Source organism: Astyanax mexicanus, chromosome 2 (genome assembly GCF_023375975.1).
Source record: "Astyanax mexicanus isolate ESR-SI-001 chromosome 2, AstMex3_surface, whole genome shotgun sequence".
Lineage (NCBI taxonomy): Eukaryota > Metazoa > Chordata > Actinopteri > Characiformes > Acestrorhamphidae > Astyanax > Astyanax mexicanus.
This window is the reverse complement of record NC_064409.1, coordinates 49,333,455-49,350,440: the sequence shown is the minus strand read 5'-3', so window position 1 is coordinate 49,350,440 and position 16,986 is coordinate 49,333,455. Positions and strand designations below refer to the sequence as shown.

Sequence of the window (16,986 nt, the reverse complement as noted above, 5' to 3'; positions counted from 1 at the left end):
TGTTTGTATTGTTTGAAAGCAATAGAGAAAGCTAGGATAAGGAGGCGTAGCCACAGCAAGCTACAGCAAGCTACAAATTAATCAGGACATGAAATACAGCTCTGGAAAAAAATGAGACCGCTTAAAACTGATGAGTATCTTTGATTTTACCAAATTGAAAACCTCTGCAATATAATCAAGAGGAAGATGGATGATCGCAAGCCATCATACCAAGCTGAACTGCTTGAATTTTTGCACCAGGAGTAGCATAAAGTTGTCTAAAAGCAGTGTGTAAGACTGGTGGAGGTGAACATGTCAAGATGCATGAAAACTGTGATTAAAAACCAGGGTTATTCCACCAAATATTGATTTTCGAACTCATAAAACTTAATGAATATGAACTTTCTTTGCATTATTTGAGATCTGAAAGCTCTGCATCTTTTTTGTTATTTCATTTTCTGCAAATAAATGCTCTAAATGACAATATTTTTATTTAAACTTTGGCAGAAATGTTGTTTGGAGTTTATAGAATGAAACAACAAAGTTCATTTGCATTTGCATATATCTTTAACTTTAGAGAAACTGATTCAGAAACTAAAGTGATCACTTATTTTTTTTCCAGAGCTGTATATAATCGTTAACGAATTGACTAATCAGAAAAGTAATTGCCAGATTAGTTTACTACCAAAATAATCATTAGTGACAACCCTAGGCTGATAATTTTTTTTACATTTACTTGCCAATACTGGTAATAGTTTAATATAATATTTCTTCAAAATGTGCATCTGGCAGTTGTTCTTTGCATTGTGTCCAAATTTCATGATGAATGGACAGATAGAAAAATTTCAATATGACTTTGTGGAATAAATTGGAATAATATTGACAGAGTGAAAGTAAAGAGGAAGGGTTTTCTTTCCTGTAGGATTGTCATTATAAGATATCTCTATATGGATACATACAGATACATAAACAAACCTAAAAAATGTGACTCTGTTCTGGGATTAGTGTTACAGAAAATATAAGGCCCTAAACATTCTGCATTCCTGTAGTACAAAAATATCTTATAACAGTTGAAATTTGGCCTAGTCAAATCGTCAAAACATTTACCAGCAAATACTGATAATTATCTAATATCATAATCCGTATAAATCTGTGCAGAGGTTAGGAACTACTGAAACCAAACCTGTGTTCTTCTGACAAGCTCATATCATTTTTTTTTCTTTATCAGCTGTTGAAACTGCAATACTGTTTGTATGCTTTTAATCTAATGTTACGTGAGGAAAACACTTAATACCTAAACAAACATGCTTAAAGAATTGACTTTTGCATAGTGATGCATATATATAATATTATTATCAAAAAATATTGCACGTTTAAAAAGCAGTTGTTTGTACTATTAATGTTTCTGAAATAGTTTTGTTCATTCTGCATGCATAACAGAATAAACTGCGATAGTACTGGTAGATGTACAAAGTGTACTGGAGGTTTAAGGTTACTTAAATGACAAGCATACTATTAGCCAATATTTTTGACAGTAATTGTACAAGCAGTGTAGACTGTACATAAAGTAGTATGACTAATATTGCTTTAGTTTCTTTTGTTAACATTCTTTAAATATCTGCTTATTTTTACTTCTTTAAATCATTAACCACAATAGCAGATAATGCAAACCTTTGGGCTGATCCTAATGAACTTTTATCCTCTGGTTAATGTGGAGTGTGATGTTTAGACTGGTCTGTACATGTTTTTCTTTTTCTGCACTGTTTGTGCTGCTCTAACAGCTGATTCAGCTCAAGAAGAGCTTGATTATTAGCTTATAATATGACTCACAACAAAAACAACACAAACCTGGGCAGTTCAGGTGGGCCTAGAATTGAGTAACACTGGTTTCAAACCAGTAAACAGCATGTCCCCGGCAATATCAGGTTCTACAGGTCTGAGACCTTTTCTGTAGGGTACATTTCAGCAGTGCACATGGCAGTTCAAGCTCCAATAGCACTGGCTTTCTGTAGTATTTTTTTATGTACAGAGAGTCATCTTCTAGAAAATGTGAGACTAAAAGTCTTGCAAACCCTGAATGGGTGCTATTAATGCTTAATAATTGATATTAACTTATTTACCTGTATGCTAGTAGGACTGGGCAATTTGTTGTAAATATATATTTTTTTAAAACAAAAGCATTTTATAAGAGATATAAAATTTACCATATCATAATATCATGGCTGCTGTGCAGGTTGCATCTAAATGTGATTTACTTCCAAAAAAGATACATATATGGTTTGGTTGGAAAAGGAATTGCGTTCTTGATGCCGATAAAAATATCAAATTGTCGCAGAAATATTGTAGTTAACAGAGCAGCATCACATTTATTCACCGTTTCAACCAACAGAAACCAGTACTGTTTGCTAAGTTAATAAATTACTTACTTCAATACAAAATTAACTATTTCCTATGTATATGTTTTTATTTCACTTTAAAATGTAGCTTCATAAACCAAACTGTAAATTATTTATTGAAAATATGTCACAAATTGCAACAGCGAAAAATAAGGACTTAAAGTTGAACATTTTAAATATTACATAAATAATCAAGTTATTCCTAATATTAAAAAAAAACATAACCTACCTGGCAACCAAATGGATATGTTGGTTGAACGGGAAAAAATTGCAGATTGCAAAACAGTTTTTTTTTTTTAAAGAATATCAAAATAATTTTACAGGCCTGATGTTTTTTTGCTCGCAGTTCTTGTGTTTGACAAATGGGCAGAAAGTGGTTAAATCAGTTGATTGAAAGCTTTACTAGTTGGCTCTTGTACTGGAAATTATAGAAATTATACAAATCTGTGAAATAAGATCAATCTTTGGATTTTCTGCTCTTATTCCTGGATTAATTTCATGCTTAAATTGTCCTGTTTACAAAATGACTCAAAACAAATATGTGTGAGCTGAGATTAACTGGTTTACTTTGTAGTTTGAGTGTCTCTGTGAATCCACAGCAAGGCCTGATCCAGGCCCTCCATCAGAATGATCTTAAATAAAAGACTTAAAGTTGGACTCTTTTGGGAAAACTCATCCGGTTTAGTTTATCTTCAGTGGCAGCTGGAGAAATAGGGCTGTTTTTTTCTGTTGTTGTTGATTTTGTTGGTTTAAATTATGTTGGGAATGTGTTATGCAGATTCCGTCTGTCCGGCTGTGTCATTCCAGCGGGAGTAAAGTGAAGTAGCATAAATACAGCAGCATTAAGAAAGGCTGTTAAAGTAATCTGGACATGAAGCGGGCTGTCATTTTCTCAGTGGGGTCCTGCTATTTAAATAGCCTGAACAGACATGCATTGCTCAGAGCTCTTGAACTTGCATAAGCAGGCACTTTCTGAATGCCTGGCGGTTCATCTGTAGACTGACTTTGTGTGGGCGTATCTGTTGCTAACCGATCGCCGACTGAGTTGCATCCTTTTTCTTAGTTTCAGTAACAATGTGTAAGTGGACTTAATGTATTAATTAATTCCAGGTAAAATGTACTTTTTGCAGACTTAGGAATAGTCTAAAGATGCATTTTAAATGGGATTGTTTTGAAATCTGACTAAAAAAACTAAATAATATTTCTAAATATGATGTTACTACATGTAGGTTAAGAAAATAGTCAACCATATAAAACCCTATACATTTTTTCCCCCAGATTTATTTTTTTCCCCATTTAGATTTTTTAGGGGAATTTTGTCTGTTACTGCTTTAATTGTGCTTGTGATTGTTTGGCACTGTTGATTTGTGCATTTGCATTAGAGACATTTTTTAGACTTTTTTGACTGGTGATTCATGTGTGTCCCAAACTGCTGGGAGCAATGCTAAGCGATAATGGATTACTCCACTAACTATAGTGTATATAGACAAAGGTGAATTTGCATTTAGTGCTTTATCTATAACCTCTATTCCTCATCTGTAATCACCCTTATCTTTTCTTTAAACTCACTTTACTCACAGTGCAATTTGAGCCTATGTACTTTCCATTAGGTATAACCCTGAACTATAATCATAGTAGAGGTAAAGCCGTAATCTGGCTCAGCTGAGAGGAGATCCTGCTGCAGTGGGAAAAGTTCACTGTGACCGTCAGGATCAGCACTAAATAGATTCCCTATAAAACAACTTGAAATTACTGCTGCGTTTCCACTAGAGATTAACTCACTCACTCACACAAACCGCATCTCTACTAGTTTATTCCTGCCGCAACGTGCCAGCTGTTTTAAAGACACCCTGCATTCGCATGTTTATCTCTCTCTCTCTCTCTCTCTCTCTCTCTCTCTCTCTCTCTCTCTCTCTTTTCTCTTCTCTCTGTCACTCACTTTCAGATTCTTTCACTCTGTTTCTCACTCTTTACATTATATCTCGTCCTCTCTTTTTTCCAGTCTTTTTCTCCCTCTCATTTACATTCTCTCTCTTTATCTCTCTATACATCTCCTATTATTTAACTCTCTCTCTTACATTTACCCTTATTCTCACTCTCACACACTCTCTCTCTTTTACATTCGCTTTCTCACTCTTTTTCTCTCAGGCTCTTTCATTCTTTCACTCTTTGTGGGATTTTTCTCTGGCAGGCGTGAGAGAGAGAGCGTGCTTCAGTTAGGAATCTGAGCTGTCTAATCAGGCCCTGCTTTTTTAGCGCTCTCTCTCTCTCTCTCTCTCTCTCTCTCTCTCTCTCTTTTACTCGCTCTCGTTTTCTAAAAGACTGGGAGAGTACCTACTTAGGCTTTAGTTTTTCTCCAAACAGGACTTTCAGGTTCTGCTAACTGCTTCATTCCTTCAGATTTATTGCCTGTCTGTGTCTCTATAAAACAGCATGTCAGCCCAGCTTAACATGGCAACAGATTGTTTGCTCCCGTTGGACACCTGGATAGAGTTAGGTAGATGAGTGTGTGTGTCCTGTGTGTTTCGGTATTTACACAGTGTTGAAGATTATAGAGAGTTGTGAATGTAATGAATTATGTAAGTGTTTTTGAATGCAAGTTCACAAAGTCTCTTAAATCATTCAGCTTGTATTCTGTATACTACTTCAATTCAAATGCTGTTGGTATTAGGGGTGTTTAAATATCGTGAACGATATTATACCCTGAAATATCATGCCATATCACCCGCCCCTAATTATCACATCAGGGTACTACTTTTTTGCTGTTTTTAGCAAAAGAAAAAAACAAGAATTCACACTGTTCTCGTTTCCCATTATATATCTACTAGAGACAGGTCTAATATCATACATTTTATTTTAATCCTGGATATATGGAGATGTTTGTAGTGCATTATTAGTATCATGACATTCTGGATCGATCTGAATTGACTTCTGTTACAAGTCTGATAAAATTATTGTATTTTTTTTTATATCTCAGTTAGGGGTGTGGCATATGTAGTTATAAAATTTTCATTTTGTTGCAGTCTGTCTTAAAATTCTTTTTATTCAGTGTTTTGTCATATCGCCACGAGTATCGTTATTGCGAAAATTCCATTAAATATTGTGATATTATTTTAGGGCCATATCGCCCGCCCCTAGTTGGTATCATCTAATCCTGTTTTACAGAAACTCTAATCTTATATTTTTCTTTTAAATTCTTAAACTCTTAGTGCTTAGTGGTCACTTTCTTATAGCATACAGTTTGAAACTAAGTGACTTTGCTCAGTCAAATGCAAAAGCAATCATTTTGACCTACTGAAATAAATTAAGTTAAGGCAACAGATTGAGTCTAGGAACTTGCGGCAAATCATTTGCGTAAACTGAGTTAATCAGGTTTTACAGTCTTAGGGCAAAATTACACATCATACTAAGTGACTGTGTCAGAGGCCTACTGCTCCTAAGCAGCTCTGGAAAGGCTGTGAGCTACTGTTTAAAACCGACAGCAGTTGTCAGTCAAGCATCCTGAACTGACGACAGGGTAGAGTTCTAAATAAGGCCTCACCAGTTTCTGAAGAATTTTCTGCACAAGCTGCAAAGAAAGAGATGTTGCTAACAAGAGACAATGCTAAAAATACTAACCTAGGACATTAATATTAGAGCATATTTAGATTAGATAGATTTACCATAAAACCCCATTAAATGATCACGTCAAACCAGTTCTAGTTAACTTAAATGTCTACAACTGCTCTTGAAAAATATTTAATGTGAAGAAATATCTGAATGTTTAAATGAAACATGTCAACCCGAGTGTGACGTCATTCCCAGCACTGACATGCCTTCTGAGGTAAATGGAATGCACCATAAGCTCCAGCACAACCAATTGTTTGGATGACTCAGATGCTAAGGCCAAATCTGGCCTGAGTGTCATTGCTACAATATTGTCTGGAAAAATTAGGTCGCTTTTACTAAGTCGACTTTCAGCTTCTATTCACAAACTGTAACTAGCAGCAGAGTGGGGGCCCTGAACTCCAGACTGAGTTTATTCCCCACTCTTTTGAAGGAGATGCTGCTGGTTGTTTCATGCTTTGTTGAATTCCTGTGCTAAATGTGTCAGCTACTGCCTTCAGGACCTGATCCACAGGGCTATCAGGTCCTTCCCACAACCCAAGCGTTTCAGGCAGCAGCTCAAGATAAGTTCAAAGGAACCTGTTTTCTGGCAGAGTGGGCAGGATGAGGTGTTGATTAGTCCCCAGCAATGCAGGTTGGATGAGCTTAGAAATAGGTTGTAGACTGACTGGATAAAGGAACTTGAGTCATATTGTTAATGATTTTTAAAAATCTGGTGATCTTACAAGCAACTGCATGGTCCCAAATTGTTCAAGTCCCCTGCACCTGCTGGCACATGGCCACTGATTTGCTGATTATGTTCTTTTTACACCTGTGCAAAGATCTCTCTCTATCTGTCTGCGTGTCTTGTATCTCACATATGGTTTTGCGTCCATTATTTTTGAAATAGTGATGATTTATTGATATAATCTTGGATAGCACTAAACCATGCTTGATGTTTTGTTAGAATATGAAAGGATGTGAAATATGGGTGTAAGGAAATATTAATTTATCTAAGTACCACAATATTTGTTTTGCAATACTGTATTGATTTTTTTATTTTTAATATTGATTAATTGTTAGTTTACATGTAAAGATTGGTGGCAGGCAGTGATTCATTTAGTGTTATGTTTAAACCCAGACTGCTAGATAGCGGTTTTGTAGGCTCTCTTTAGATACCTTTGATTGGATAACAATAAAACATTTAATTTACTCAGATTTTACACATATGATTTGGTTTCAAAAATTTCATGTGATTTAATTTCATATTTTTTTCCTTTGTATTAAAATATAAAAAAATTGCAATATATTACCTTGCTTACAGTATTGCAATATATTGTAATATTGAATTGCAACTCCTCTATTGTGTTGCGTATCATATTACCAAATTCTTGCAAACAAATGGCCCTACTGGGAAAGTGGTATTAATACAATATCACAGTACGCATTAAAATGTCCATAATATTTCACTACATCTACATGAGCAGGATCAATAAAAATCATTTAAATTGAAAATTATTGTGAACAGTCACACTTTACATGCTTCCTCACACTAAATCTAAGTAACATTTTTAACAGAATTACTTATGCATGTTTTGTTTGTGTGGAATTCTTGTTCACAATGTTTTTTTTTTTTAATAGTGACCCTCAGTTCTCTTGTGTAAAGTTTTTCAGGGATATAACTTACATAACTTATATATAACTTCATATAAAGATACTATTTGTAACTGTGATTTACTCAGCCTTAGTGCTGTTTGATTGTTCAAAACTCTTTAAAGCTGTGACCTGCATTTCCAGCATACCTGCTGCGTACATGAGTGTTAATACTCCTCTGACAGAACATACTGAACATTAAACTATGGCCCTCCTGGGCTGACTTTAATGTGCAGTGTTCTTTCTGTAGCTGTCCCTCTTGCAGGCTCTGCGCAGTCACATGTGAGCAAGCAGAGAATGTTCAAGCGGTGTGCAGATTCATTCATCAGATGACTATCTCATCTGTTTCCACTGTTATCAATCACAACCATGTCCCAGAATTGGATTCCTCAAGGCAATTTCTATGATGTACTCACTCTTAATTAAACTATGTACATGCTCCTAAAATGTATACTGTATTATATACTCCGAAATATTCCCACATTCCATAGCATACACAGTGGTGAAGTCCACAGCACTGGAGGACAGCACCCCCTCCTCTAAAACACAGTGATCTTGTTGAGCAGCGCATCGGAAAATGTAACAGGATCCTTACAGCTGTCTTACAGTCAACAGCTTTTGCCACCACACTTTATCCTTGTTGCTGTTTTCAATGCAGAACCGGGCAAATACAGAAGAAATCACATGAGAGAACGCGACCTCTGTTTTGGAAGGTTTTTGTTTTGTTTTTGCACATGCCGTCGCCAGGCTAATCCGGCTCGAAGAAAAGCTTTTCTGGTTTGCTTGTTATTGTTTAGTTTTTTTCTTCAGATAACTGTAGTCTAGTGACGAACAAGCTTTAAAAAGGTTTGGAGGGTGTGAAATATTGCAGATGTCCTTCAGAGAAAGGACAATTTATGCAGACATTATCATATCCCCCACTGTTCTGTGCCTTTTCTTTACCACCTATCTGCTAAATAATATGGCCATAAAGGGTTCTTTGGAGTGATTGCATGGAACAACCTCCTTTTTTTTGCTGGTTTCAAATAAGAACCATTCAGTCCAGAGTTTATTCTTCATGGTTTACCCATCTCTGCTTGCATAAATAATTTTTTTCAGCTCTGTAAATTCTTTTTTGCTGGTATTTCCACTGTTCTCCACATGCAACAAGCTTTTGTATAACCTCAAATAAGAAATATGAAGATAAAGGCCAAGATGGCCTCAATGTTATTCAATTTACTTGCCATGACACATTAAAAGCTTTTTAATCATTTTTCTTCAACAGACTGCCTTTGACTTATATATTTTTTTCATATTTTAATCTATGCCCAGCTTCAAAAGAGCACCTGTTGGAAAGATTCACAATTTTAATGCTCCTAGCAGCACTTCAGCCTATGAATTTCTTTGAATTTCTTATATTTACTTTTTTGACATTATTTCATTGCAGACAGTATGAACACAAGATTTTTTTTTTTTTTTTCTGGTCAGCATCTTTTCATTTGTTAATACATATTCATTCCCTCATTTCAGGCCTGAAACTCATTCCAAAAGTAGTTGGGACTAGGGCAACTTAAAAAAATAATAATAAGCAATTGATTTCCAGGTTGTAACAAATGCATAAGAATTCTCTGTGCCAAAATGAAAAATAGCAACATTACAAAATAGGAAATTCTTTACCATCCCAACTATTTTGGAATGTGTTGCTGGCCTAAAATGGAGGGATGAATGTATATTAACAAATTAAGGATTCAAGGAGATTTTATTGTCATTCGCATCACATGTGGTACATGAGGTGGAACAAAATTGTGATCTCACAATCCAGTTTACACCCAGGAGCAATTAGACAAACTATCTTGGGTTTTTACAGTCTACAAAGTAATAAAAGTAAACTATAATTAATTTTTATTTACATTTTTCATACTGTCACAACATTTTCTTTTTTTGTGGTTGTATAATACTAATGATTTCCCTTCCACACACTTGCTTCAATTTGCAGCTTTAGCTCTCTTGATGGCTAACTGACAAAACTGGGAAAGTCATAGTCCCCAGACCTGCTGCTACTGAATGTTCCCTGTGCTCATGTACCAATAACTCAAGTGAAATGTGCCAAAACCAAGCCACTTGGCTGAGGCTGCAGAGGAGTAACTGTCCGATCCTCATTGTTCCATACACTGTGTGTGTTACTATAGTTTAGTACTATACTCCTGTCAGAACAGGAAGTCTCTAGGTGTTGGACATGAAGAATGTCACACTCAACAATGTTGACAGGCTTGTGCTGTCTGCCTCTGCTTGCACACTTTCAAAGGTACCTCGTACCATGTGGGACTGGTCTGTTTCGGTTACTCAGGACAGTTTCTCTGCTGTGTATTGTTTGTTAGTCATTATTGCAATAACAGCTTCTGCCGTTGCAATGCACAAATGAGTGCTCTGACAGATCGCTGTGTGCCTTTGCTCCCTGTTCCGAGATTGTGACATTCATATGGTCAAACAGATGTGCGTAGTTTTTTGTCAAAACCAAGCACTCCCACATTTTAATATCATATTGAGTGTTCATTAGTTTTCTTTATGTTGCAAGTCATATCGCAACAAAGCCTCAGCGTGTACAAATCACAGTATGTACCAATGACAGCATGCAGCAGCGTAATTTAACAGTAGTGTATTATGTTGTATAATCTGTGAGATATGTAACGTAATGCATATCTCACAGATTTATAGAATGGTTAATGATAGCTGAGCCCAGTTTTAATGAGTTTATTAAAGACAGTTTGTGAGGCAGATACTCCTGTATTTTAGAATACTGCATTTTTCCTGTGTGATAAAGCAGTTCCCTAAAAATTGTCCACCACTCTCCAATCATATGACCCAGTGTAGTGGAAAAGATAGCCGGGTGGTCATCTTAATCTTTTAAAGCTTAAACCATTATGAATTTGCTAGAACATTCTAATTCCTAAAAACTGAAGCTTACATCTAACATTCTGACTTATTATTTAGAAAATAAGTTAAATAATAAGTAGGGGTGTCCCAATCGTATCGTACGCGATAATATCGCCAACATTTTTGAATATCGTGAACGATATAATACCCTAAAAATATTGTGCCATATCACCCACCCCTGATTATCACTTTAGGTTACTACATTTTTTTTTAGCAAAAGAAAAATTCACACTGTTCTCATTTCCCATTATATATCTACTAGAGACAGATTATATCTGTACAGTATCATTTATTTTATTTTTATCCTGAATATAAGAAGATATTTGGAGTGTGTTATTAGTGTGTTATTAGACATTCTGGATCATTGACTTCTGATACAAATCTGATAAAATTATTGTATTTTTTTTAAATCTCTCAGGTAGGGGTGTGTATGCAACAATAAAATAAAGTTTTCATTTTGTTGCAGTAGTGTATTCTTGGAAAAACAAATCATTAATTTATATCGCCAAAAGTATCGTTATCGCAAAAATAACATGAAATATCGTGATTTTTTTTTAGGGCCATATCGCCCACCCCTTATATTAAAGTATTAATTTGCATATGTCTCTGTACTTCTGTATCATGTTTTACTTGTAATATTTTTTTAAACAAATGAAAACATATAGAACACACTTTAAAAATGTACTTTGGTTTTGTTAAGTACACCTGTAAGATAAGTGTTATAAGTGTTAAATACACTTTATGAACAAATGTATTGAAACATCTGCTTATTCATTGTTGTTCTGAAACGTATAAAAAAGTTTATTCTGCTTTTTTTCTTGATGTAACTGTCTCTACTGTCCAGGACAAGTTTTCTGCTAGATTTTTTTAGTATTTCTGTGATGTATCCAAGTATTGAATGGAGCACCAAATAATACAGTTCCACGGCTCAGTACTACCTAAAGAGGGCTTTATGCTACTCTTGACCATGCCCTGCTCAAGAAGCTTATATTTCATTGGCAAAACTTCTCTACAGTGACTAGACAAGCGGTGTTTGTGCATTTGTGTGTCTGTGTCAGCAATGGTAGAAACTTTAAGAAGCAGAATGAATTTATTTGAAGGGGTGACCACAAATGTTTGCACATAAAGTGTACTATTGTTATTGCTTATGTATTATTTAACGATTATATAAGATAATAGTATTTGTATTAATCACACTGATGTTGTAGAGGTCCAGGGGAATAAGGAACTGTCACTGTAAACAGAAGATTGCTTGGATCAGAGTCCCATGGATCAGTGTGATGTTGATCAGGATAGCACAGTTACTGCTGCATCAGTAGCAGTTTTTATTGAGTAAGTGTCTGACTTCACATGTGTCGGAGGAGGCATGTGCTGGTCCTCACTAGGGGTGGAACATAATATTGATATTGCAAAATAGTGCCGGGCAGACAGAGTGATTAAGGAAGGTGTTGTATTTGATGAGGATGTGTGTGGAGAGCAATTGGAAAAACCCTCCCAGCTTCAGAGTTAACTGTGACGTTGAGGAATTTTGAAATCATTTACAAAGCTAAGCTAATGTTTAAATACAGTGATTACTCATTTACTGTACCCGTCACCTGTTAGCTGAGGTGAGAAATGGTCACCTCTGTAGTTTGGCGTTAAGGTTTACAGCTGTGTATGGAACAGTTTTTAAAAGTGGTATTCTTCTTAGAAGGTATTAAACTGGCAGGAGCTATTAGGCCTACTATAATTACATTGACATTTACTTTCGTTGTAATGGAAACTAATTGGATTTTAAGTTTGGGTGGTTAGATTCCCTTAATGTGAATAGATAAGCTATCAGCAAAATCCAGACCGGGTCTAAAGTCCAGTGAAGATAATGCACTTACACTTGATGTATTACAGTACAGAATGCGTCTTTATGAAATTATGTCTTGCTTATGTAACTGGGCTAGGGTTGGACTGCACACAGTGGGTGAAGTATAGGTTTTGATGCAAGCTCCTGAATCATACTGTATCAGCAGGCATGTAGGGTAATAAAAGAAAGTCAATAAAGTCAGTAGTTTACTAGATGGTAGACTACATTTTGTGTGATCATCTGGATAAACTTAATGGTAACAGATTACATAAATAGATCTGATTCTTCTTCAATCTTCAGGATTCCTCAGTTAGTAGCAGGGTTGTTTTGTTTGGATTGTTCCTTGCTTCTCTCCACATCTGTTTCATCTCATTTTGTCATGCCAGTTTACACTTTGCTCATATGAAGACAGGCTAAGGTACCACAGCCAGGCAGAGTTCAGCAAGTTAATACAGCTCCAAGATTCAAACTAGATCAAGCTAAAATCACACACGTAAACTGCTTTCATGAGTTCAATAGAAAGAAAGAAAATATTGTGTCCCACAGCTCCTCCACCATTTCTAATAAAATCAACAGCATTAATAGAGAATTTGTTCCCCATTTGTTGCAGCAGCAAACGAAACTCTTCTGGATTACTCCACACTAGGTCTAAAAAAAAAAAGTAAAAAAAAAAAAAAAAATCTCATTATGCTTATGAGAATTGGGGGTATGCAATATATATGTAGGGCTGTGTATGTTGTATAAATTATAAGTGATTATTTAAAAGAGCAGCATCATGACTGTATTTCACCATTTACGAATATATATATATATACAGCTTCATGCTTTTCAGTAGATTATATAAGTTATGCAAGCTATGGGTGCATTTTAAAGTAGCTATCTGTAGTATCTATAAAGTATTATTATCTTTAAAGTAGTATCTATAATGTGGGCTGACTGAAAACTTCTGGGCATTAGGTTGCATGTTGTCAGCATTTGGTAGGGTTATAGCAGTACACAGGTTTGTGTTGTGTTTTTTTTACACTGTACTTCTTATTTATTTCATTTAAAGTATATAGCCAACAAAATATTTATTTTAAACAGTTTATGCCATAATATGAAATTAATATTTTCATTATAAAAATTGTTTTGTTTCAGTTTTATTTGCTAAAACAAGACTCAAAAGCAGTCATCAATCATAAAAGAAAAAACAAAGTGCTAAGAAGATAAATTAGCTCATGTATATAAATACGTAACTAGGTTGAGGTAAAGTGTATGTAATACATTTTTCTTACATTTATTATAATTGTTACAGACCAGAAATGACTTAATGTGGTAACAAGCAATTAAATATCATCAGTGCGCCTTATGTATGAATTTTATCAGTCAGGTTGTAAGAAGCAGTAAAGCCTCTCCACTGAAGTACAGCGTTAAACAGAAGTTTTGTCCAGCACTGAGGCTGGAGCAGCATAAGCATAAGACCAGAAAATATAATTCATTGATAGTGCAACTTATAATATGATGCGCCTTATAGTGCAAAAAATACAAGAGTATTATAATTCCTTAGTTCAAACTATAAGTAGGCAAAACTGATCAAAAAATAAAATCTCAAAAACGATAGTAAACAATACTTTGCATTATTGAAAAATATGTTTTAAATTGTATTAACCTGCACAAGAGAGCCCTGAGCACATAAACGCTGTGTCTAAAATTTGAAGAAAAATGTAAATAAAAGCATATGGCTCCTGTAGCTTGCTGGATTAGCATCCATGCTAACCGGCCACTCCAGTAAATGCTAAAGTGCAAGCCACCACAAACACACAGATAGCAGGTAAACTTGGGGTGACATGAGAAACTCCTGCCAGTGTGAGCACAGGGTTAGCCTATGCTAACTAGCTAGTGTATTGTTTTGATTTGATTTTTGTTTTCCCCAGTGATTAGCATACTCAATAATGTTAGCTTGCACATTGTTACCCCAGCAATTAAGATATTAGCGTAGAAGATATACAGTATATCGCACACCCCTAGTTTAAACAATAGAAGCTGTTTCAACCTGCTATTTTCTGTTTTTACAAACTGTTAAGATTGTTAAAGGTCACCTTCCGCGAAAATCCGATTTTTCTTGTTTTTTGTGGAATACAGTAGGTCTCTCCGAGTTGAATGTGTACACCTGCACATTAAACTGTTTTGCAGCCCCCATTGTCTGCAGGAACTAAGCAAAGAAATCCCCCCTCCCCCCCCTCCGAAAAACGGGTGAATTTTGAATTATCTTTCTGCCTACGTAGGCAGAAACTCACAGACCAGCCCACCTTGGCTCGAGAAACTCCCAGAGGCGGAGCTGAAGCGACGCAACATCACCGCTCATCAGTTAGGAGGTGGGAGGCAGTGAGCGGCAGAGCGGTGGAGGGGCGTCGCAGTGCTCCTAGCCAATCAGAGGAGAGATATTTGCATGCTGTTTGCATGTATGAATATTCATGAGCAAAGCTGGAATCCGGTCATTTTGGACACACCCCTAAAACAGTCCATTAAAAAAGAGCTATACAGAGACACCTGAGCACTTTTTTTTTACAAAAACGGCTCACATGTCATTCATTCATACTAGAGACCACAACTAGACATTTTAAAATGAAAGAAAAAACGACGGAAGGTGACCTTTAATGGAACAGTGGAATCCAATCCAAATAATTTCTGAATTTCTACATTTGTTTTTTAAAAATAGGCTAAATAAAATAACATAAAATCTGCATGGATTGTGCATATTATAATATACTTAGGAGAAAAAATGAAGAAGAAAAAAAACCATAAAAACAGTATATTTCATTTTCTAAATATTTTCTGTACGTTACATTCCACATCTTTTTTTTTTAGTAAGGCTTCCTACACGTCTTCCTCTCAGTCTGTACCCTTGCTCGACATTGTCTAGGCCTGGCTCAGAGAGTTGTGTCCTACTGAGTCACTTTGACCCTGGGACAAACAAAGCTCTGTTGTTGTTGCTGACGACCCTGAATCCCCTCCTCTCGCTACTCCATGCCTCATTGTCCTTCACATTCAAAACTTCTTTTTGCATTTTCTTCTGCACTCTGCGTGCCTCCTTCTCTTCTTTAGTTTTTCTTTTCTCCCTTTTTCTTTCTGAAAATGGCAAAATAATAGTAGTTTACTGTGGTTAGTTTATTTAGCCTTGCATTCTTCCTTCCTTCATGCACTCACAATCTTCTGTGCTTCTGTGCACCCATGCTTTAAAGATCTCCCCGTGGTATACGAAGCTCCTCTTAGAACATGATGCATATGCTGAACTCCTGCCGTTCTCGTGTGACCTACTGCTCTACTGGTGAACTATTTATGATGTTTTGTTGGCACTCTTCAGCAGCGTAACACTTTAAGATGTGTCTGGTGTGCATATGCTCCTTATAAATAGGCCGCATGCCAGTTGTACGTAAATCTAGCCTACACTTAAAGACACCTTCCCAGGCTACATTTGTCATGTTGAGGCCTATAAACTTCTCCTCTAAGTGCATATTAACTATTGATAGCTCTGCTGGCCTCAATTGCCTTGTGTGCTTAACCCCTCTATCAGGCAGACACAACACAGACACTTAGATAAGGTTATTTTTGAGTGATCCCATCCATGTTCGATACTGATAAGAACGGGAGTAAAAGAATAAAACTCAACACTCTCGACAGGGTAACACTGGTCAACAGCTCAGAACATTACCATGATTAACGACTGCTGCTTCATTTTATCAAGAACTTGCTGAGTCGTTAGGATGAGTGTATAGATAAATCTGATTTGATATATGTATGAAGACTTGAAGTACACTAAAGAAACTGTTATTGACCCCCTTTTAAAGTGTCCTCGTGATCATTTGTAAGTGTCAGTTTACATTAGCAGTAGTTGTGAAAGCTGCTTAGTTTCATAATGAATCTCAGAATCTAATGGGACGTCTCTCACTGCCTTTCTCTCTGTCCAGTCTGATGCACATGTTGTTCTCGGGCCCCGTCCACCATCATCATGGTAGACATAGAGAGCACATACAGCCCCCCGTCCCCTCTGGATGAGCCGGTGCTTGACAGCCCACTCTGCAGGGACTTCATGGGCAGTGTGAGTGATCTGCAGGACATCTCGCAGTCCATTGACGAAGAAGCTCTCAGCAGCCTGGACGTACCTGAGTACCCGTCGTCCGGCATGTGCTCCAGCTCAGAGAGCTCCACAGTGCTTGGTAAGTGTGCTCAGACAGTTTGATTTTTATTAGTTACTCTCTGATCTATCAAAGATGCATCAGGCCATTTTTGTTGTAACTAAGGACATCTCCTATCTCTGTCACTGTAACTCTGCTTAACTTAATATTTTATTTTGAGAGTGGCTTCTTTTAAGATGTTTAACAGATTAGTAACAGTGTATCAGTAATATATCAGGAACACATCAGTAAGCAATAGCAGCAGTGAAGCATTTGAAAACATTTAGTTAAATATAAAAAAAGTGCTTAGATTTATCTAATGTTGAATCTAATGTTGATACAAAATATTAAGTAGACTTAATTTTGTTTCTCTTTAATTTTATTAACTATGTACTGTACCAGTCAAAATTTGGACACACCTCATGGTTTAATGCTTTTCTTTATTTTTTTTATTTAATTTATTTTCTGC

At 36.0% G+C, this 16,986-nt stretch overlaps 1 protein-coding gene across 1 annotated transcript in view; it reads left to right on the top strand.

Annotated features, from left to right (window-relative positions):
* The window catches only part of pparab (peroxisome proliferator-activated receptor alpha b), a 42,181-nt gene that overhangs the window by 1,432 nt on the left and 23,763 nt on the right, over window positions 1–16,986 (top strand). Inside the window, exon 2 of the mRNA XM_007231582.4 lies at window positions 16,311–16,559. Coding sequence (XP_007231644.3) covers window positions 16,352–16,559 — 208 coding nt within the window. The 5' untranslated portion in view covers window positions 16,311–16,351. The remainder of the gene's footprint in view (window positions 1–16,310; window positions 16,560–16,986) is intronic.